Source organism: Pelmatolapia mariae, linkage group LG20, assembly GCF_036321145.2.
Source record: "Pelmatolapia mariae isolate MD_Pm_ZW linkage group LG20, Pm_UMD_F_2, whole genome shotgun sequence".
Classification (NCBI taxonomy): domain Eukaryota; kingdom Metazoa; phylum Chordata; class Actinopteri; order Cichliformes; family Cichlidae; genus Pelmatolapia; species Pelmatolapia mariae.
The window spans coordinates 5049821-5071574 of record NC_086244.1 but is presented as its reverse complement, the minus strand read 5'-3'; the positions used below and the strand labels follow the sequence as shown (position 1 = coordinate 5071574).

The 21754-nt window shown below is 42.4% G+C and overlaps 1 protein-coding gene across 1 annotated transcript in view; it reads right to left on the bottom strand.

Moving 5' to 3' along the window:
* Positions 1-21754, bottom strand: part of cacna1fb (calcium channel, voltage-dependent, L type, alpha 1F subunit) — a 51928-nt gene that overhangs the window by 12886 nt on the left and 17288 nt on the right. Inside the window, exons 5-32 of the mRNA XM_063464350.1 lie at positions 20307-20446; positions 17732-17886; positions 17495-17647; positions 17030-17226; positions 16821-16924; positions 16312-16463; positions 15271-15345; positions 14179-14260; positions 14038-14064; positions 13788-13948; positions 13448-13673; positions 13157-13364; positions 12959-13079; positions 12653-12728; positions 12509-12557; positions 12370-12430; positions 10445-10547; positions 9996-10125; positions 4745-4804; positions 4542-4648; positions 4288-4375; positions 4000-4107; positions 3406-3458; positions 2099-2245; positions 1814-2015; positions 949-1107; positions 746-856; positions 399-482 (exon numbers count right to left, since the gene is read on the bottom strand). Of these exons, the coding sequence (XP_063320420.1) occupies positions 399-482; positions 746-856; positions 949-1107; positions 1814-2015; positions 2099-2245; positions 3406-3458; positions 4000-4107; positions 4288-4375; positions 4542-4648; positions 4745-4804; positions 9996-10125; positions 10445-10547; positions 12370-12430; positions 12509-12557; positions 12653-12728; positions 12959-13079; positions 13157-13364; positions 13448-13673; positions 13788-13948; positions 14038-14064; positions 14179-14260; positions 15271-15345; positions 16312-16463; positions 16821-16924; positions 17030-17226; positions 17495-17647; positions 17732-17886; positions 20307-20446 (3339 nt within the window). The remainder of the gene's footprint in view (positions 1-398; positions 483-745; positions 857-948; positions 1108-1813; positions 2016-2098; positions 2246-3405; positions 3459-3999; positions 4108-4287; positions 4376-4541; positions 4649-4744; positions 4805-9995; positions 10126-10444; positions 10548-12369; positions 12431-12508; positions 12558-12652; positions 12729-12958; positions 13080-13156; positions 13365-13447; positions 13674-13787; positions 13949-14037; positions 14065-14178; positions 14261-15270; positions 15346-16311; positions 16464-16820; positions 16925-17029; positions 17227-17494; positions 17648-17731; positions 17887-20306; positions 20447-21754) is intronic.

Below are 21754 nucleotides of genomic sequence, written 5' to 3'. Positions count from 1 at the left end.
TACAGACTGTGATCTGCTTTCTCAGAATTAATTGTTCTATATAATAAATGATGTTGTTATTGCAAAATTGTACATAGCTTTTTCACTGTGTGGATGCTCATATGGACCCTGCTGCCGTAGTCACCCCTCTGATGCTGCAAATATTTAATACATTCAGAGTTAAAGGCTTGGTTATCATTTTATCAAACCAGGATTACATTCATGATCTCACCTCTAACCTCAGGTCAGGTGAGTGTTTGCACACCAGGATTACAGGCTGCAGGTTAAATGAAACAGCATCACAGAGCAAGAGGGAGTGGGCACCATAATTATTTGTGTTATTGTGTCAGTTATAATGAGATACAATAAAGAGAACTGTTCTAAATCCAATTCAAGACAGAAACATCACAAATACTCACACTGAACTCAGTGACAACGATGTCGACCACACTGCCGACCACAATCAGAGCATCGAACGAGTTCCAGGCATCAACAAAGTAATGCTGGAAAAAAGCAAAACAACATTTAGTGAAACTCTAATTATCCCTGATCTCGGTTCATTTCTGTTTATATAAACCCTTAATCTTAATTGTCACATATGAGTTTAATAACACGGTAAACAGAAAAAGAAAAACTATCTACACTAAAGAATACAGCTTTGAAAACATGTCCAAGAATATGTAGTTATTAACAGATATAACAGGAAGACTTTCCGTGTGTAGCGGATGTATGGAGATCTTTGAAGAGATGCGCTTGGTTTCCTCACCCTTATTCTGAGAGCTGCCAGCTTGAGCAGCATCTCCAAAGTGAAGAGTCCAGTGAACACCATGTTGAGGATGTCCATGATGTAGCTGAAGGTTTTGGACTGTTCATAGTGCTGCAGGAGACAAGGAAAGTTAGACAGATTAGGTTTTAGTCAAGAGGAAACATCATGAAAAAAATCAGAGAAGAAACTGAAATATTACGAACCTGAATGGCCAGAGTGACGGTGTTGAGAAGGATCAGGACAAACATGACGTATTCAAATCCTGTCGAGTTGATGATGGACCAGAACTTATACTGAACCGGATTCTTCGGGATGTAAAGCTTCAGCGGCTGAGCCTTCAGAGCGTACTCAACACACTGACGCTGGAGAGGGCACGAAAGCATTAACAGTACTCCAACAACGCAGCTAAACAAAACGCAAAAAATGTGAAAACAAAATTATGATAAAAAATATGCTGGGACTGTAAAAAAAATCAGTTTTAACTAAAATTACTTTGGTAAAAGAAAATTAAGGGAACACTTCAATGACTTCAACGACTGGTTATTTAGGTTTTAACTCACTGTTGTTCCATCATTTAAATCAGTAAAGATTTATGTGAAATATGTGAATATTTTATTCATCAAGATGTGAACAGAATCCGTTGATGATTAAAAATAATCAAATTTAATAACAAAAGCAACAAAAATATATATTTTTAAAACAACTGCATAAGAAACCCCACTCCTATGTTTACAGTGAAAGTAACATAAAAATAAAAAACATTTTGCGTATTTTCTACAGAAAATGGAACAACAAAAACACCCTATAACTAATATTCTTATGATAAATTAAATACAACTTTTTTTTGCAAGATTAAGAGTTTCAAAAATTAATATTTAAAAACATTAAATAACCAAAATTAATAAAGGAAAAAATGACATTAAATTACATAAAAAATTAGATTTATCAACTATTGCAACCTGTTACCTTTGGATTTGAACGTACTTACTTCGATCATTATTGTTTTTAACGTATACGATGACTTTATGCCACTGATTCGTTTGCGTCCAGACTAACAGGTGGGTTTACCTGGTTCTTGTCCAGCTCACAGTTCTTATATTCTTGCTCTCCCTGTTCTCTGAAGGTGATGATGACAAAACCCACAAAGATGTTCATCATGAAGAAGGCGATGATGATGATATAGACGATGAAGAAGATGGAAATCTCCACCCGGTAGTTGTAGATGGGACCAGAATTCTCGCCGTTGGCGTCGATGGCTTTGTAGAGCAGACTGAAGACAGAAGGGTTAAAATGTCAGAGTTGGTTCCCCACAAACAACCCCCCCCCCCCCCAAAAGAAAAACTGAGCACTCACGCAGGCCAGCCCTCAAAGGTGGACACGGTGAAGAGCGCCATCATCCCCATCAAGACGTTATCAAAGTTAAAGTCACTGTTCAACCAGATCCTCTCCCTGACCATCGGATGGCTCACGTCTCCATCTTTGTACACCACGAAGGTCCCTCTGAACACACACATCACATTTCATCAGAAGACGCTGACTTAAAGTCATGTTCTGGATATTTAATTAAGGCGCCATGTTATGTGAACATGGCGCCTTAAACATTCCATAAACTCTCAAACCGAGCATTCACCTGACATTTAACCATTGAGGGGACTCACCTTTGGCCACACAGTGTGACGGTCTTATGTTCACCCAACACGAGTGAACAAGTCCAGTCGAGTCACGGAAACAAGAAACTGAACAATACACTGTATATAAAAGATGGACAGAACCACTATGACATCGCCCACGCTCCTGTTATGAATGTTTGAACTGTTGCCATTTTGGCATTTTGAAATGGGGTTGGTGTACGAGGGGAGGATCTGACTGTGAAACAAAGGACACTGTAGGCTCATTTCTTACCGACTTGTGATTGATAAGTCATTTTCTAACAAACACATCTTGAATTATTTTTATTTTTACTATCATGTACAAAATTAAGTCATGTTTTATTTATAAGACCTCACAAAAAATGACTGAACCCACAAACTCATCAGGAAAGTGTTCACTGAAGAGAAAGGAGACGAGGCCGTTTTCTTCCACACAATCAGAAGTCTTTCTGCAACTAGATAAGTCCCTCCAGCCCAAACTTCTGTTCATTAGGGGGAAAAAAGCATGTTTTAAGGCACAGGTGTCAAACTCCAGGCCTTGAGGGCCGGTGTCCTGCAGGTTTTAGATGTGTCCTTTCAAATGGCTAAACGACCTCCTCAACATGTCTTGAAGTTCTCCAGAGGCCTGGCAATGAACTAATCATTTAATTCAGGTGTGTTGACCCAGGGTGAGACCTAAAGCCTGCAGGACACCGGCCCTCGAGGCCTGGAGTTCGACACCCCTGTTTTAAGGCATTTCAAGCCTAGCTTAACTTTTTAGACCTGGAAGCCATGATTGATATTCATCAAGTATTGTTTTTACAAAAAAGACATAAAATCTCATCTCAAGAGAGAATCAAGTTGTGACATCGATAGTTAGAATCAGACTCAAATTAAAAGGAAATTGCACTAAACTGAGTGGCAAACAAAGTATAACTCTAAGATACAGAATTAGATTTTATAAATCATTCGAATTGAATACAAATCAGAGGATTACCTCAGGAGTGAAATAAAATTAGAATGAAAACTCACTTGCACTGTTCGGGGGTGTGTTTGGCTTCGTCGGTGCAGCGGTAAAATTTACCCTGAAATGCAAAACACACAGATTGGACCAGAAACACAAACACTGCGCTGACGTTCAGTCACAGCTTTAAGACTTCAAAAATATGAACAGAGACTTGGAGTGGAACGCATTAATGCTACAGTGTCTTTATTGTTCGATGAACTGTAAATACAGGAGTCGTGATAAATACTTTTTTGTGTTTGAGGTTATGTTTTAGAAGGTTTTTTTTAACATCCATTTCTCTGGTCTTTTTTTGTTTGTTTGTTTATCGAATATGTGAAAATGTTTCATTTGCTGTTTTATTAAGTGAAGAAAAGCGTCTTTTTAAAAATCGTATTTCATCCTGTTTTGCCATATCTGACTGCTTTTCTTTACTTTGGTGGCCCTCTGATCACTCTGGAAATTCAGAATCAGGGTCAGTGTTGTCCCTATAAACAGTGTACATTTATAAAACACACTCTTTTTTCTCTCCTTCTGCCCAATGAAACACTTTTACTCCTCAGAATACTCAGAGGTTTTTCCAAAAATGTGTCCAGTGTGTAAATAGACGTTCTCAGCCTCACTTTGAAGAGCTGGACTCCAATACAGGCGAACATGAACTGCAGCAGGGTCGTGACAATCATGATGTTTCCGATGGTCCTGATGGCCACAAACACACACTGGACCACATGCTGCGCGACAAAAACAAACAAACACAAAGTCAGGGAGTATTTTTAAAATAACACAGCACGATGCCTGCTACTCGCCTACAACCCTCAATATGTACCATCGCTACTCCCCACTGACCCCTTTGACTAGGCTTTTGTACGCCCCACATTAAGTGAACATATCACTGTACTGTGTAATGTTACCTTGAGTCCTTTGGCCCTGTTGATGGCCCTCAGAGGTCGGAGCACCCTGAGGACCCTGAGGATTTTCACCACTGAGATGGCACTGGAGCTGCAGAAGCACACGCACACATTTACACACCTCAGTTCATTTAAATACACTTACATCAAAACAGTCTCTGTCCTTAAATACAGTCCAAATACATACAGCAAACCATGCATGAGACAAAGACTGAAACAAACAGGAAAGTCAGAATGTATGCTGTTTGGATACTGACTGCAGGAAGAAGGAGACCAAAGAGACGCTGACGACCAGGAGATCCAACAAGTTAAACCAGTTCCTGCAGAACGAGCCCTGATGGAGGAACGCTCCGTGGACCGTCATCTGTGAATGAGAGAACATGTTAGCATTACAAGACAATCTAAAGAGGGAGAGGAGGGCCTGGGTGAGTTATTTCATTGAGCTGAAGGTAATATTTACCTTTAACAGAATCTCCACAGTGAAGATGGAGGTAAAGGCGTAGTCTGCATAGCCCAGAATCTGAACACAGAGGTTGAAAACAAACCAGACTCAGGTCCAACATTTCAATTTTTTCTTCTGAATCCAGAAATAACTTTCCACAGGTGAGTCAGGATAACGTGTCCAGATTAAAGCAGATACAGCTGACACATTTACTTTTCATTTATTAGCATTTTAGCATTTTCTTTTAAATAAGATATTTTCATGTGGGCTTTTGTGATGTATCTGAGGCTGTGGATGGTGAAGTAGCTGGTGTGTTAGAGGCTTAAAGGCAGCCAAAATAAAGTAATAGATAAAAATATTGATAGAAAACTGTGAGATTAAATTATTTTCAAAACAGTTTCTGGTTGTGGTAATAACATCCTGCTCTATAACATAAATAAATAAATAAATCAAGAAAAAAGTCCAAGAAAAAGCAGCAGCTCAATGACACACATTCAGTTTTCAGTCATTGACGACAGAGAGTCACACAGCTGTTAAGAGATTTTATTTAATCAACTGCTTAATGTTTTGTCAATGATGTTCACATATTTTATACTACATGTATCTTGTCACTTACACATGCACGTGAGCCCTTGCTGACTTCTAAGAAAAATACATAAGCCTACTCTGCCGTTGGAAACAGGAACCAACTGGCTTCTGTTCCCCTTAAGATAGGCTTATGTATTTTTCTTAGAAGTCAGCAAGGGCTCACGTGCATGTGTAAGTGACAAGATACATGTAGTATAAAATATGTGAACATCATTGACAAAACATTAAGCAGTTGATTAAATAAAATCTCTTAACACAGCAGAGACCTGAACAAGTTTTAATTTAATTTGGCAGAAAGTTCAGCAACTCAGCCCTGTAAAACCAAGTGTATCATATAGTGGGTGAAGAATTTGTCTGACAGACAGCTCACCCAAACAGAGAAAAACATCCTTGCTAAAGGGTTGAATTTTGCTGTCACACCGAGACAAATCCCGCTAGTGGAGCTGATCACAGCCACAGAAACAGCAATTCGTAACAACAATATTGCAGAAGTGGAAGCAGAGCAACTACGGACGAAAGTTTCGGCCTGTCTCAGCAATGCAAAGCCCCCAGCATCCAACATCACCATGGAGGAGAGGAAGGCACTCACATCACTTAGTGATGACAACAACATTATCATCCTTCCGGCAGACAAGGGTAGGTGCACAGTATTGCTAAACCAGAAAGACTATCATGAGAAGATTTTGTCACTGCTCAGTGATGAAAATACTTATGAGCCCCTGAAACGAGACCCAGGAAGTGGCTACAGGAAGAGGGTGATAGACTGTCTGAAGCAGTTAGAACAAGACAAGGCTATTGACCGGACCTCATACCACAGGCTGTACCCAGGGGAGTCTACACCAAGTCTGTATGGTTTACCGAAAATACATAAACAGGGTGCACCTTTAAGACCTATTGTCTGCATGATCAACTCGGTCACCTATAAGATCTCCAAGTTTCTGGCTTCGATCCTCAACCCGCTGGTGGGCAGCTCTGAACACCACATCCAGAACACCCTGGATTTTGTTGAGAAGGTGAGAGATGTCATTATGGAGGCAGATGAAACCATGGTCTCGTACGACGTTACATCTCTCTTCACTTGCATCCCAGTCACCGATTGGAGGTATTTGGTAAGAGATTACAGGATGACCCCAACCTCAGCAACAGGACCACTCTCAGCATCGACCAAGTGTGTTTGCTTTTGGAACTGTGTCTTCATTCCACCTACTTCACATACAAGGGTCAGTTCTACAGGCAGAAACACGGGTGTGCCATGGGCTCCCCAGTTTCACCCATCGTGGCCAATTTGTACATGGAAGAAGAGGAAAAGAGGGCTTTGCTATCCTACCCTGGAACACCACCAAGTCATTGGTTCAGATATGTGGATGACACCTGGGTGAAAATCAAATCTCAGGACGTACCACATTTCACGGATCACATTAACTCGGTGGACCGACACATCAAATTCACCAGGGAGGATATGAAAAGTGGCAGGTCAGCCTTCTTAGACTGTGAGATTTCCATCAGTAATGGGGGACATCTAAAAGCTGACGTGTACCGTAAACCTACACATACGGATCAGTATCTAAGGTTTGACTCTCATCATCCACTGGAGCACAAACTGGGTGTCATCAGGACGCTACAACACAGAGCGAACACCATCCCCACTGACACAGCGGCCAGGGAGGCAGGAGAACAGCACATCAAGAAGGCCCTGAGTAAATGTGGTTATCCCAGCTGGACTTTTGTCAAAGCTGGAAAGGCACCTAAAGAAAGCTCCAGCTGATCCAGGAGAGAAGGACAACCGCTGCCCAAGCGAAAACCTGTAGTGATCCCATATGTGTCAGGAGTATCAGAGCAGTTGAGACGCATTTTTTCTAAACACCGGGTCTCTGTGGCTTTTAAACCCCAAAACACGCTGCGCCAAAAATTGGTCCACCCAAAGGATCGGGTCCCCCGACACAAACAGAGTAACATAGTGTACGCTGTTAAGTGCCAGGAGGATTGCCAGGATTTATACATCGGGGAAACCAAACAACCTCTGGCGAAGCGGATGGCACAACACAGAAGAGCTACCTCGTCAGGCCAGGACTCTGCAGTCTATTTACACCTACAGGCCAGTGGACACTCTTTCAATGATGAGGATGTACACATCCTGGACAGGGAGGAACGCTGGTTTGAGGGCGGAGTCAAGGAGGCCATTTACGTGAAAAGGGAAAAACCATCTCTGAATCGAGGAGGGGGCTTAAGGGTACATCTTTCGCCATCTTACAATGCTGTGATTGCAGCCATTCCCCAACTCTCTGTGAATGGTACTCATGGCCATTGATCAGTGGTCTTTGATCAGTGGGTTTTGGTCAGTGGTTGTTGATCAATGGTCATGAGAATTTGCATAATTATGATTAAGGAACTGACCTCACAGCCCATTGTTCCTTCAGTGAGCTGGTTTCAGTCATTATGCAAATGTACTGTTTATAAGATTGAAACCTGCAGTCAGCTGAGACTGAAGAAGTCACTTGGATGAGTGACGAAACGTTTCTCCCACAAACTCCCACTACTTCCAGATGAACAGAATCAACTTTTGGAGACAAGTGTATAATATTTTATACATGAGTTGGTGGTGGCTTTATCCATCTTTTAATTGCCTTGTGGGATTTTTCAGCATCTCAAGCTTGGTTTGGCTGCTATCGTGGAGCCTGTGCTACAGTAGCTCTTCTGTAGGATCGAACTGCACAGTTAGCCCTTTGCTCTCTGCACACATCAGACACTCCTGAGGTCATCGCTGGTTTTACTCGTTGTTCATCTTAAACTGCTTTTGGTACAGTAGGTATGAACCACTGGACAGGACCTGCTGTTTCAGATACACCACTGATCCATCCAGCCATCACATCACACTTTGGGCGTCAACAGTCACTCGAACCCTTGTGCTGCCATTTTTCCTCCTTCAGTGCATTAACGTTCATCTTTCCTTCCTATTTGTCTCAGTCATCCAGGTCATCGTAGTCAAAGGAGTTTGCAAAGAAAAGCGTCTGGACTTCTTTAAGTTGCTTGAAGACGTTTCACCTCTCATCCGAGAAGCTTCTTCAGTTCTAAGGTCAAATGGCCGAGAGTCCCAGATTTATTTGACCTTAGAACTGAAGAAGCTTCTTGGATGAGAGGTGAAACGTCTTCAAGCAACTTAAAGAAGTCCAGACGCTTTTCTTTGCAAACTCCTTTGACTTTCCTTCCTATTCAGTTCCTTCATGTAGCCCAACACCTGTCACTGGTTTTATGATTATGGGAGTTTAAAGCGGAGAAGTCTGCATATCAAGAAAAAAGATGTTTAACTACCTTAGCTCATCTACAGAGAACTCAAAAGTCCTTGAGAAGGTTCATGGTTTCATTTTAGCTCAGAAACAGAAGCAAAGTGCTTGAGCTCATTTTCAGTTTGCTGAAGACGGTTAAAACACAATCAATGAGAAATGCGCACCGTTTGTAAGGACGGCAGCCGAGAGGCTCGTTAATTAATTCAAGATAGAACCAAAACGTATAATTTCCACAGTTTCGTAGAGAACAGAGGAGGCAAACACAGGGTTAACGCTCAGTATGAGCAGGTCTGATTGTATGTTTGAAGCAATTTCCTCCCTCAGCTGTTGTGAATTGCTACTTCTTGCATGAAGCCAGCTGCTGCTCTGCATGTGAGTGTTTAAGTTTGTGTGTCTGCGCACGCACACACACACACACACACACACACACACACACACACACACACACACACACACACACACACACACACACACAGTGAGTATTCAGGATCTGACAGTGAACTGGTGATTTTCTGCCTCCATGTGTTTCCATGTGTTTCCCTCTTTAACCCGGTTAGGCACTGACCCACTTCTGCAGTGTAATCTGCTGAGGCCCCGCCCCCAGCGCAGACCACAGAGGGTTGGCACAGGATTGGATCAGCTGGAGGGATGCTGTGCTCTACTGCGATTGGTTGCTTGGCTATCAGGTAACTTGGTGATGGTGAAAGTGGTGCGGTGGCTAACATGGTGGTTGCAGACTTGTCTTATTTCATCTAGACAGGCAGAATAAATACATTTCAAGAAGGCCTGGAACTAAGAGTACGGTGGCTTTAGTCATCCTAGTGGTGGTCCCAAGCCTGGATAACGGAGGCATGTTAGGTCAGGAGGGGGTATTGGGAACAAAATCTTTGCCAAATCAAGAATGGGGATCATCAAGAATCAGATTGGTCCAGACTATGGATGCTGAGCTACTGCTGGCTGAAGACAAAGGAAGAGGAGAGAGGGAAGGCATATTAGGAGGCAGCGAGAGAGAAAGCAAGGTAGGAGTGTTGAAGTAAGAGTAGGGACTTTAAATGTAGGGTCTATTACTGATAAAAGGAGAGAGCTGGCTGATGACTCATAGAAGGAAAAGATAAATTGTATTTGCAGGAGGCCAGAACCATCAGAGGTGGATTCAAACTGTTCAACCACAGTGTAGACAGGACAGTGTTGTGGAGGTGAAGATGGTGTCAGACAGGATCACGAGTTTGAAGCTGAAAATCAAACAGGTGATGTTGATGTTGTCGGTGTGTACGCCCCACAGGTTGGATGGGAGTTAAAAGAGAAATTCTGGAGTAATTTGGATGAAGAGGTAAAGTGTGTCCCCAAAGGTACTCAGCCCTCTGTGAGTAACTTCAGATCTCACATTGGAGACTCACATTGTTCCTGAAGGAGTGGGCTCTGATTGGATCCTCGGCAGCCAATGAGCAGCTGCTGAGGATGATGAAGACGAGGATGAGGTTGGTGAAGATGTGGTGATGGATCAGAGTGTGGCAGGCCACACGGATACTGCAGACGGAGACAAAGAGTTAGTGTTAGAGGCTTCACGTCCCAGCATGAAGGATACTAGAATTTCATTCACAAAAGCTGGAACACAGACTCTGGGTAAAATTAACCACACAGCAAAACACATTATGTCTAAAATAACCACATCAACAAGCTAAAAAACTTCTAGAAATGATGCCAGAAAATCTAACTTTATGTAAATATTACTTAAAGGGAACAACAATAATACATGACTCAAACATAGTTGTGTGATTGTTATTGTTCATCCTGTGTGTTGAGGTGTTAGACGGCGTGATGCACGCTGATGTGTCGACACACTCACGGGTTTGTCTTGCTGAGGCAGAAGAAGGCGCTTCCTTCTGGGATCGGGAGAACCTTCTCTTTAGGAGGAGCGAGATCGGCCATCTTTAACTGGACTCCTCCCTCTGAGAAACGAGAAGGAGAAAGGAAAGTGAATGATCTGAGGGTGATGGTTTTAGCTTTTAGAACACCCATCATTTCAGTGATTGAGAGCTGGATAGTTGCATGTTATGGTACTGATATTTAAATATTCATACATTGGGCCTGTTTTCATCACCTTTAAAGTCTCTGATAGCAGCTTCCTGGTTCATCACTTGCAGCTCCTGCGTTACTGTTCTTATTAACATATTCTCAGACATTTGTCATATTGATCATATTACACTCTTGTTTTATTTACTGATTATTGTAAAGCAAAAAATAAAAATACGGCAATATGTATTCATCCAGAAAAAAGTTCCAAATGTTTTGCACTTAACTAGAGCTGCATCATTGTCATAGAAAAAACCCATGATGCAGCACTGTCTCCATGCTGAACTGGAGATGCTTGTCCACGCCTTTATCTCCTCCCGGTTAGACTGTTGTAAAGCACTCTTTTCCTGTCTGTCTAAGGCTTCCTTAAATCGCCTCCAAATGGTCCAAAATGCTGCAGGCTTTTAACCCACAGTAATAAAGTCTCCCATATCACTCCCATGTTAAAATCCTTGCACTGGCTTCCAGTTGGGTACAGATATAAGTTTAAAATCCTCACTTTTACGTTTATGTCTTTACGAGGTGAGGGCCGCACCTATATCACTGAGCTTCTCCAACCCTACTCTCCAAAGCGGATTCTTAGATCCACTGATAGCGGTCTTCTGTCTGTTCCACGGACCCGTTTAAAAACGAAGGGGGATCGTGCTTTTCAAACCCTAGCTCCGATACTGTGGAACAGTTTACCTGCCCCGCTACGCACCATTGACTCTGTGGCTTCTTTTAAAAAACAGCTTAAAACACATTTGTTTAAACAGGCATTTAGGTAATGTTCGTGTGTAATATGTTGTTTTATTTGATATGTTTTTATACTTCCTTTATATTGTTCTATTGTTTGTTTGATATGCTTTTATATTCCCATGTGAAGCACTTTGTAATAGCTTCTTGTCTTAAAAAGTGCTATATAAATAAATTTTACTTTTACTTTTACTTACTTACATAAAAAAACATGACATCAAATGTAAACAAGCTGTTTTCCTGTGAAAATAGATTTTTCACCAAATAAATATCAGTTCATTTCATTGGAGGAAATGCTGGGACCTGGACTGGACTAATTAACTGACAGAGTGAGTCAGGCAGTTTGATTGGTGGATCTCCTGTCTCCTCTTTGTCTGATTGGTGGATCTAGTTTTATAACTTGTCCCACATATTTTTAATCTACCTTCCTAATGTTTCAGCAGCGTGTTGACTCACACTACAGACACCCGACTGGGTGCAGGAGGGTGTTCAGTCCTCTTTGTGCACCTTTACAGCGTATTCTTGCACAACTTGCAATTTAAATAAATGATAAATAAATCAATACTATATCTTCCCTCTATCTTTCTCATTAGGATCCAGCTACAATGATAGACCTTTAAAACTGGTATTAAATAGCACTTAAATCTCCTCCAACAATCTGATTTAAAACTGTAAATTTGTCAAAGAACCACTAAAAATGTGTATCTTGGTGTCCCTGTGTCTTTCACATAGGACTTTCTCTAAAACGGTTCCTTAAAGAGCTCTTTAAGAAGCGTCAGTGTGGAGTAAACTAATGTTCTTTGATTGCGCTGTGAAGCTTGTGACTTTTCTTGTTTACAGTTGTAAATACTGTTTCTGAGTTATCATCCAATTAAAATGGTGAATTTAGTTTTCCTGTCACTTCAGCGTCACGTCTTCTCGGCTAAACTTAAAATGTGGCGATGGGCTCAGCCGAGGACTGACCTTCATCTCCTTCAGGAAGCTCCTCTTCCTCTTCATACTCAGTGTCTTCATCAACATCGACCTGAAAAGACAAACAGCCCTCAAAGAAAAAGATCGCTGATAGTTAACTGAAAAATTACAGTCGGAGTTTGATGTTCACCTTTACTTCTTCTTCTGTAGCTTCCTCCTCTGCTCCCTCCTGCTTCTTACTGAAGAGACAAAATACAACAGTGCAGTCAGAAGTCAACAACTAGCTTTTATTTCTTCCTCCCTTCTTTCCTTTTGTCCTCCGTCCATCACTTACTCTTTTTTCTTGTCATCACTGTCTCCTCCTGCCAGGTTGTCCACGGCGATAGCCAAGAAGACGTTCAGCAGGATGTCTGATGCTCGTTAAGGATGCTGATGTTTTCACAGGTTACTACTCATAAAACAACAAAGATGATCTTCACCTTGAGCACAATCACCCATTAGGAGATCATTGTTTCACTAAAACTCTAGGAGGGGTATTAAGTATTGTGGAAATTGAAAGATGCCTCTAAAACAACAAATACATGTATTACCACAAATGCAGCTTTGAGAACTTTGGTGCATCAGATGGATTCAAGGATACAGTTACCACAGATGAAGAGGATGACAAAGTAAATACAGACGATCATCCCGGGAAACACGGGGCCGCCGTACGCCATAATGCCGTCATACATGACCATGTTCCAGTCCTCACCTGTCAGGATCTAAACACACAGTCATCGTGAGGCGCCCACTCCCTGCACGTCGTGACATCACTGGGAGAAAGTGGTTACAGTGCTACCTGGAAACAGGTGAGCAGCGCCTGCGGGAAAGCGTCGAATGTGCTGCGTTTGGTCTGCGTTTCATCAAAGTTGAATTTTCCTCCGAACAGCTGCATGCCGAGCAGGGCGAAGATGATGAGGAAGAGGAAAAGGAGGAGCAGCAGCGAGGCGATGGACTTCATGGAGTTCAGCAGCGATGCCACCAGGTTGGACAGAGCCGTCCAATGCCTGAGCAAACAGAGAGTGACCTCAGCGATGACTCGTGGCGAGCCGTGTGACCTGCATCGGGTGGTTCGGGTGTGTTTTCTCACCGTGTCACCTTGAAGATCCGCAGCAGACGGACGCAGCGCAGCACAGAGATCCCCAGAGGAGGCATGATCTCCAGCTCCACCAGGATGGTCTCCACGATGCCACCGCACACCACGAAGCAGTCGAAACGATTAAAGAACGCCACAAAGTAATGGGCCAGACCCAAACTGTACATCTTCAGCAACATCTCCACCGTAAAGAGAGACAGCAGCACCTTGTTGGCAATGTCTGCACAAACAGAGACACGGACACAGAAAATGTTTGCTCAACAACATTTCAAACTGAAATATCAGTGTCTCTACGACCCGTTCCTCTTGTGGAGGAGAAGGAGGCTGTTGTTACCCTGGACTTGAGTCAGCCAGTCTGGTTGATTATAGTGCTCAGAGGCACTGAGGGAGGTGTTGAGGAAGACGAGCAGCAAAACCAGCCAATAGAAAGTTACGGATTTGACGGCAGTGCGACAGTTTCTGCGACAGACTCGATTCCAGCGACGTAACGTCCGACTGAGGCAAAGAAAGAGAGTCGTTCAGGTGAAGGTGAGTCTAACGTGCTGACTTTAGTCTGCTGAACCTCTGAAGGTCAGTGAACTCACCAGCAGCCGATCTTCATCATCTGAGCACTGAAACATAACATTTTTTGTTTTTATGTGAAGTTGTTTCTGAAGGGGGCACTAAAGCAAGAATCATGTGATGTACGAACTGAAAGTGTGCTTGTGTGTGTGTTTGTGTGTTACCAGCAGGCCTGGCAGCAGTTGGTATGTTCCTCATCGATGTTCTCTGTGTTTTCAGACGCCGTTTCACTGGCAGGAAGACTCGCTGAAACACACACAAACAGACTAATATTAATTATAAATGATCAATGCAAGTCAACAATTCGATTTTTTAAAAAATGTGGCACTTAACTTAATTTCTATACTATGAATATATTTTATTTGTTATGCAAACAAAAATATAAAGTATAAAATATTCATATCTTATTCATACAGTATATCTCACAAATTTTTCCTTCTCCGTTTGATGAAAGCTGACGTGTGTTTTTGTGTTTCCCGACCTCCTCAGTGAATCTATACTGAGGTGAATCCAGCTGAACGAGCTCGGGGAGTAAGTCTGATCAGAAACAGGGTCAGATAAATATGAGGACAGAAAGAGACCCAGATACAGCGAGGATGACGTTTGCATTTAGACTGAAAGATGTACAAACTGCACAGAGCTGTCTCTGTGATAATACAGCTCATATATACTGTACATATTATGTGTGTAATTGTGCTTCTATTAATCGTACTGGCGCACAATTCTGTTAACACAGCCACCTTATTATAGGAACCAAAAATAAATCTCCATAATGTAGGTCCCTGTGTCAGACAGATACCTTCTCCAGCTATTGTTGGATTTTACTGTATCTGCTGTTCTAGTACAAAAATGTTCTTGGCTTGTATGGCTGGTTTCACAGTTTATTATGACTCGCACATCTGGATATCGGTGAGGGTTAAAGGGGGATGTCGTTGCATTGACAGGTGTGCTGAAGCTGACACAGTTCAGGTAACTAAACTGGACCTCTCCACCATGTTTGTTGTGCTGGAGTCTTGTAGAATTTAAACAGAAATAGGTAACAGCTGCTTGGGCTGCTGTGTGGTAAAACCATCAAAGCAATGAGTGAAGTTCCACAGTCTCTGTCTGCACTCTTAAATAAAAGAATGTAGCTTTCTAACATAGCTTGCTAGCCTCAGCTGATAACTTTGCACCTTCTTATCCTAACAAGGTCACTTCTGGCACTAAAAATCCTCTAATACGATGGAGACACAACCGTGTTTGCATGTGTGTCTCACCATGAGTTTCGTTGGAGTGACTGAACCATCCAAACTTCCCTCTCTTCTTATCGGCCAGATCGCCCAGAGATGGCCCTGAGAGAGAAAAACATTTATTACTAAAATAAGCAGCTTAAAATGAAATACAGAGAGAGCGCGAGCCTCGTGTGGCAGCCAAGCCAAACACAAAACTAAACTTTTTGACAATGACTTCGAACCAAATCAAATTAATTCAAAGTTATTGCTGCGAGCAAAAATAAGAAAATATCAAGAATTCAAGAAGTCAAGAAGTATCAAGAAGTAATGATTACAGTCAGGTGAAATGTGGGTATTTTCTCAGACACAAATGTTATTTAATGTTGAAACTTACAATCAAACCAAGCCACCCAATTATAGGCTTAACAAACATCTACCTTACATCACATTTCTGGCTCGTTTGGTTTCTGTTGTTCTGATTGAGATGAAGACACAAGCAGAGACACTGATGGTTTTGAGAGCAGGAGAAGGGATACAGAAAACAGTTTCCATCTAACAGCTCAGCGGAGGTTTGAAACAACCTGCTAAACAACACAGGGAGCTGCCATATTTAAAGCCACCGTACTGTATTTTGGCTCCCGCAGCTCCTCTGAGTTTCAGGCCTTATTGACTTCACTGTGGCTAATTTGCTCTGATTGGACTCAGTCATCTAAACCCATTAACTTCTTAACCTCTTGCCTCTGACTGATGTTTTTTTTAATGATTTTTGTGAAAATGACCATTAAAATAAGACAGCTAAGGCAGTTTCTGCATAGTGATTAGGATGCCACATGTTCCAAGGTATCCTAGGTCCTTTCTGGCTTGAGGCCCAGAGCTGCTGGAAGAGGGCCTTGGTTGGGACACCTGGGTTACTTTGGTGAGACCGCCCCCTCCCCGCCTGACTCCAGACAAGCAGAGGTAGATAATAATATGATCACAACTAATGTTTGGGACCAAATGTCACCCTGGAGACCTAAAGGAGCCAATCTGAGTAAAGAAACCCACGACAGTCCACCAAGAAGAAACCATGGTGTGCCCAAGCCTTACGTGGGTTTCCGTCCTCGTCCAGTTCATCCATGTCCTCAGCCTGAGTGATCCAGTCCATGTACCCACACAGATCCTCCTCCATCTGCTGCTTCTCTCGCAACTTCTGGAAATCACCACGAGCCTTTGCCTTCTCCCTCTCCTTACTGAACTCTCTGCAACATACACAAAGATTCAGACATTTAAAACTCCTCAAATACCATCAGCACGGGAAGAAGTGTTCAGATGCTTCACTTAAGCAGAGGTTGAACAACGATGAGTGTTGATAACATAAAATATTACCACTATTACAAGTTAGGCCTGTATTCATAATCGGGGCTAAAAATATATTTAAGATGTGCTTAAACTTATTTGAACTATATCAGAAACTTCAGCTGTTTAACCCTGAATAATGCCTCAGATAAGAATAAGGTTTTTACACTATTAAATGCATCGTAAGTGTCTATTTATTTGCCTAAGTACATATAGATATATATAAATGTGAACAGCTTTTGTGTTTGGAGATGACCGACCCGCTGAGGACTCCCAGAACGAGGTTGAGAACAAAGAAGGAGCCAAAAATCACCAAGCTAACAAAATACACCCACGGCAGCTCAAACCCAATGGCATCGTTCATCTGTGCACAGACACAACATGCAGAAAGAGAGAAGACACAATGAAAAGTGAGCACCTCTTGTGTTTTTGGACAGGCTGGTAAATATGACACCACAATGCATTTTACCCAGTACAGCACATCAGTCCATCCCTCCATGGTGATGCACTGGAACACGGTCAACATGGCGAAGAAGAAGTTGTCGAAATTTGTGATTCCTCCATTGGGACCATCCCACCTTCCCCGACACTCTGAGCCATTTATGATGCACTGACGGCCATGACCAGCAAACGCACACGGCACCGGGTCATCCTCCACATAATTATCTGAGGAATATTCCATTTAAATTCAGTTTTATTTATATATCCTCAAATCACAAGAACAGTCACCTCATGTCGCTTTGTATTTAAGGTAAAGACCCCACAAGAGCAGAGAGAAAGCCCAAAAATCTAATCGACCCCTTCTGAGAAACCACTTGGCAACAGTGAGAAGAAGAACTAACGTTTTAACAGGAAGAACATTTTAGCTTCTACAGTCGTCAAAAAATATGCAGGATCTGTGTGAAGGTGTCCCGCATTGTGTGTTCGATCATACCTGTTCCTATATAGTAGCAGGTCCTGTGCATGCGTCCGATGAAGAGCTCCAGACCGATGATGGCATAGATGATGATGACAAAGAGAACCAGCAGAGCAATGTGAAGCAAAGGAACCATCGCCTTCATGATGGAGTTCAACACAATCTGCAGACCTGACAGACACACACAGCTGAACATGTGGACAACCATTGAGCATGCACACACAGTGAGTCCACGCCAAAGTCTAGGAAACTTACTGGGGACTCCAGAAACCAGTCTGAGGGGCCGCAGGACTCTGAAGGCTCTTAGAGCTTTGACATCCAGACCTCCAGGTTTCCCAGGCATGTGATGGGTTGTTGCTTGCTCGCCACTTGACTTATGAGTCATTGTCTCCAGGACAACACTGAACAAGCTGTGTGGAAAACATCAGAAGAAAAGGAACATGAACGTTTATGATCTAGCTCAGGGGTGTTGAACTCCAGGCCTCGAGGGCCGGTGTCCTGCAGGTTTTAGATCTCACCCTGGGTCAGCACACCTGAATCAAATGACTAGTTCATTACCAGGCCTCTGGAGAACTTCAAGGCATGTTGAGGAGGTAATTTAGCCTTTAAATCAGCTGTCTTGTATCAAGGTTACATCTAAAACCTGCAGGACACCGGCCCTCGAGGCCTGGAGTTCGACACCTGTGATCTAGCTCATTGAAATGTGGGCTTCAGTTGATCTCAGTTAGACCAACATCTGAGTTTGACCAGTATACCTTGAACATCACAAAAATGTTGTTTCCAGCAGCTGCAGAAAACAATGATGTCATTCATGTATATATATATTTAAAAAAACAAAAACAGATGACACCCTTCAACTCCCCCAGAGCTCGTCCCATCAGCCTTTTGAACATTGCAGGTCTATCTTTCAGGCCAAATAGCATAACCTTAAATTGAAAGAGGTCCAGATAAAGGGAGTTATCGTGCTCACCTCAGGGTCCATTTTCACCTGTAACCTCTATAGACAAGACAGCAGCAGCACTATCCTGTAGTTCTTGTATTGCCTAAATAGGTTACACATCTGTCACCTTTATTTAGTTTACTTTACTGAAATTCACCAAGGAAGAAAACAAAGACTGACTGACTGGACCGACTGTGCCTTCTAAGTTCATGTTGTTAAATTATGCAGTCCATCAAACGTCTGCCACAGAAGCTGATCAGGTGGCAGGAAGTTAGGTGGACGTTCACCTTTTTCCAGCAGAGAGAAGCCTCAGACTGGGTGAACCATGACCCATTAATCATCATGTGATAAACAATTGCCGACATACTGTATGGACAAAGATTACTTCTGAAACTGTGCGATTACGCTCCACTGGAAGGACTGAAAATGCTTAAGTTTGGATCCAACCTTCAGTCCAGGAGGTGGCGAGTGCCATCCTGCTGCTTCACACACGGCTGCAAAACACCACCTGTGCCTGTTGGAGGCCCAGTCTGATAAAGCCACTCCATCTACGGTCCCTCAAGCTGGAGGGACGAGAGACTCTGCAGTTTGTGATTCTGCATTGAAATGATCACAAACTGGAACAGGAGGAAACCCCAAATAAGAATGACCACACAAACAGATTAGATCGAGATGTGGCTTATTTCCAGCTGAGGCAGATTAATTACTTACTGAGTAAACAGAGTAAAAAAAATATTAAAGCTATGAACCTGCGATAACCCCCCTTAACCTCCCCTGGGATCCTTCAACACATTTAGACTCGCTGAAATCCATGATCTTTCTACAGCTATCAATAAAACATCCAATAGAAGCAACTTTTTCTTCTTTTTTTTACAGAACATGTCTGTAAAATGAAAATTGCCTTTAAAGTAAATCCAGCTTCGAGTCTTAAAACTCTACAGAGAGACACAGAACACAAATCAAACACTGAACTCCTACAAGAACTCCTGAGTGTCCCACATATATCATCCTGACTGTAAAGTGGAACATAGCTTCCTCAGGCTGTGTTACCATGACAACAGGGTTTATCATCATCACCATTATCACCCTGAGGACATCCAGTCACATCAGTGTCCTGCAACAAGGACACGAAATAACAAAGAGAACCAAGGTTAGGACCTGCAGGACTGAGTGTGATCTCAGTCAGCGACTGATTGGAGGAAATGACTCAGAGCTGCTGCCAACCTATTAAACTACTGGACTGTATTTACCATATCTAATAATATCTATTCAGAAATCATGAATCTAAGTCAGCCATTTCTTTTGGCTTGTAGATAGCAAAGGCAGAATATATGCTGCAGATTTTACAGATACTGCACAATAAAATTTGATTCAACATGATGCAACACAGCAAAATCTGCAGCAAATCTTCCATCTATATATCCATCCTCTATCATAGTGTGAGAGGTGTGGCACCCTGGATGATACCCACAAAGCAGGGCCCATGCATCTGGTGGATTCAAACCCAGGACCCTCAGCTCTGGGCAAAATCATCAGCAACTAAAATGACAACACATCACTCAGATGTCTAAGAAGAACCATCTCTGCAGCTGTGGAGTACCAGAGGTTCAGGGTTAAACAGCGTGTTCCTTCAACGCATAAGGCTGCTTAGGTTTCCTGGGTGAGTTCAGTCCACTGAGTAGAAATCAGAGGTCAAAAGACAGAACCTGCAAACTGAGTGAAACTATGACATCACCGCTGGGCCTGAGCCTGATTTACTGTAAGTCCTCTGCAGTCAGATCAGATCTACTGCTGCAACATGCAGAGAGCAACAAAGAAAAGGATCCCAGAACACGGGGAACCAAAAGATCCTAATAGCCTACGGTGAGGACCATCTTTTGATTTGCTTACCCAACTATGACGATGACAAAGTCGAGCAAGTTCCAGCCGTTGCGGATGTAGGAGCTGGGGTGCATCACCAGACCGTAGGCCAGGATCTTTAGGAAGGTCTCCACGGTGAAGATGATGAGGAAGACATACTCCACTTGTTCCTGAAACGCATAATATGTTCCATGTCTGTGTGCGTAACCCGGTAAACGTGGATGTGGTGAATTTGTGAGTATTTCAGAGAATTACCAATCTGTCCTCATCTCTGACACACACACACACACACACACACACACACACACACACACACACACACACACACACACACACACACACATTGATCTTTCTACACTTATGAAGACCATTATCAAATGGAGGCATTATTGGTCAAATTGTTAGATATAAGCTCAAGTCCTCGCTGACCTTTAGCCCAAAACTTAAAATCTTAACCCACCAACAGTCACAAAAAAAGCTACTTTCAGCTGGTCCCTTATTCACACGACATCGCCACAGTGGGCAGATCCATGTGTTTGATGTGGCAGATTTTTAAACCCCTCCTCATGCAACCCCAAAGGATTTATTTCTCCACCAGCGAATGTGTAAACCACTACACTCTTGAGCCTCCAACAGCCACAATATCACACAAACGACCTTCACTTTAAGACCTGTCCTCACAAAGAAACACAAACACACTTATGTACAGGACTCATTTTTTTCTGCTGGCATTCATCAACTCTAAATCTCTCTGTGAGCTGCACAAAATGTTTTCATTTCAAATTCATGTTTGACTGTATTACTTTTTTCCCCATTATTTACTTTGTAGCGACAGGTGAGAGGAAGCATTTTCATGCTTCATTAGGTATGGATAGTATCTGTGACACAATATAAATAACCCAGTTTTTATGACAAAAATAATAACAAATCCACATCTAGGTTCTGAAAGCATTTAACAAATGCACTCAAATATCATCAGTAAGTTTCAGTTGTTAGCAAACCAACCCAGTACCACAGCAAAGCGTGCAATAGACATGGCACACCACTGAGTCCATTTCACGCTTTGCCTCTCCAAAACATGAAATGAATGCAGAAGTTGCATTACCAGCAGGGGGAGATAATATATTTAAAGCCACAAAGTTGGTAGTGAGCAAAAAACGTATGAAGTATATTTCAGGGTCCTTAATCGCAGGAAACGATTAAGCTGAGGCGCCTAAAATGTATATAGATGTAAATTGTTAATAATGTCTGTTTAAAGGGTTTCCCGCGGTTTTCCCTTTCATGCTGCTTGTGTAAATAAAAGATCTCCCCAGGCAAAACGTGAAGTGGACACGCTTTGCTTCTCCAAAACGGTGGACCGGTGTGTCTATTACATGCTCTGTTGTGATATTAGGTTGAGCATATTTCCACTTTCAGAAGCTACAAAACTATAATAAATAATAATAATGTTGTAGCTGAACAGCTAAGCAACAAACTGA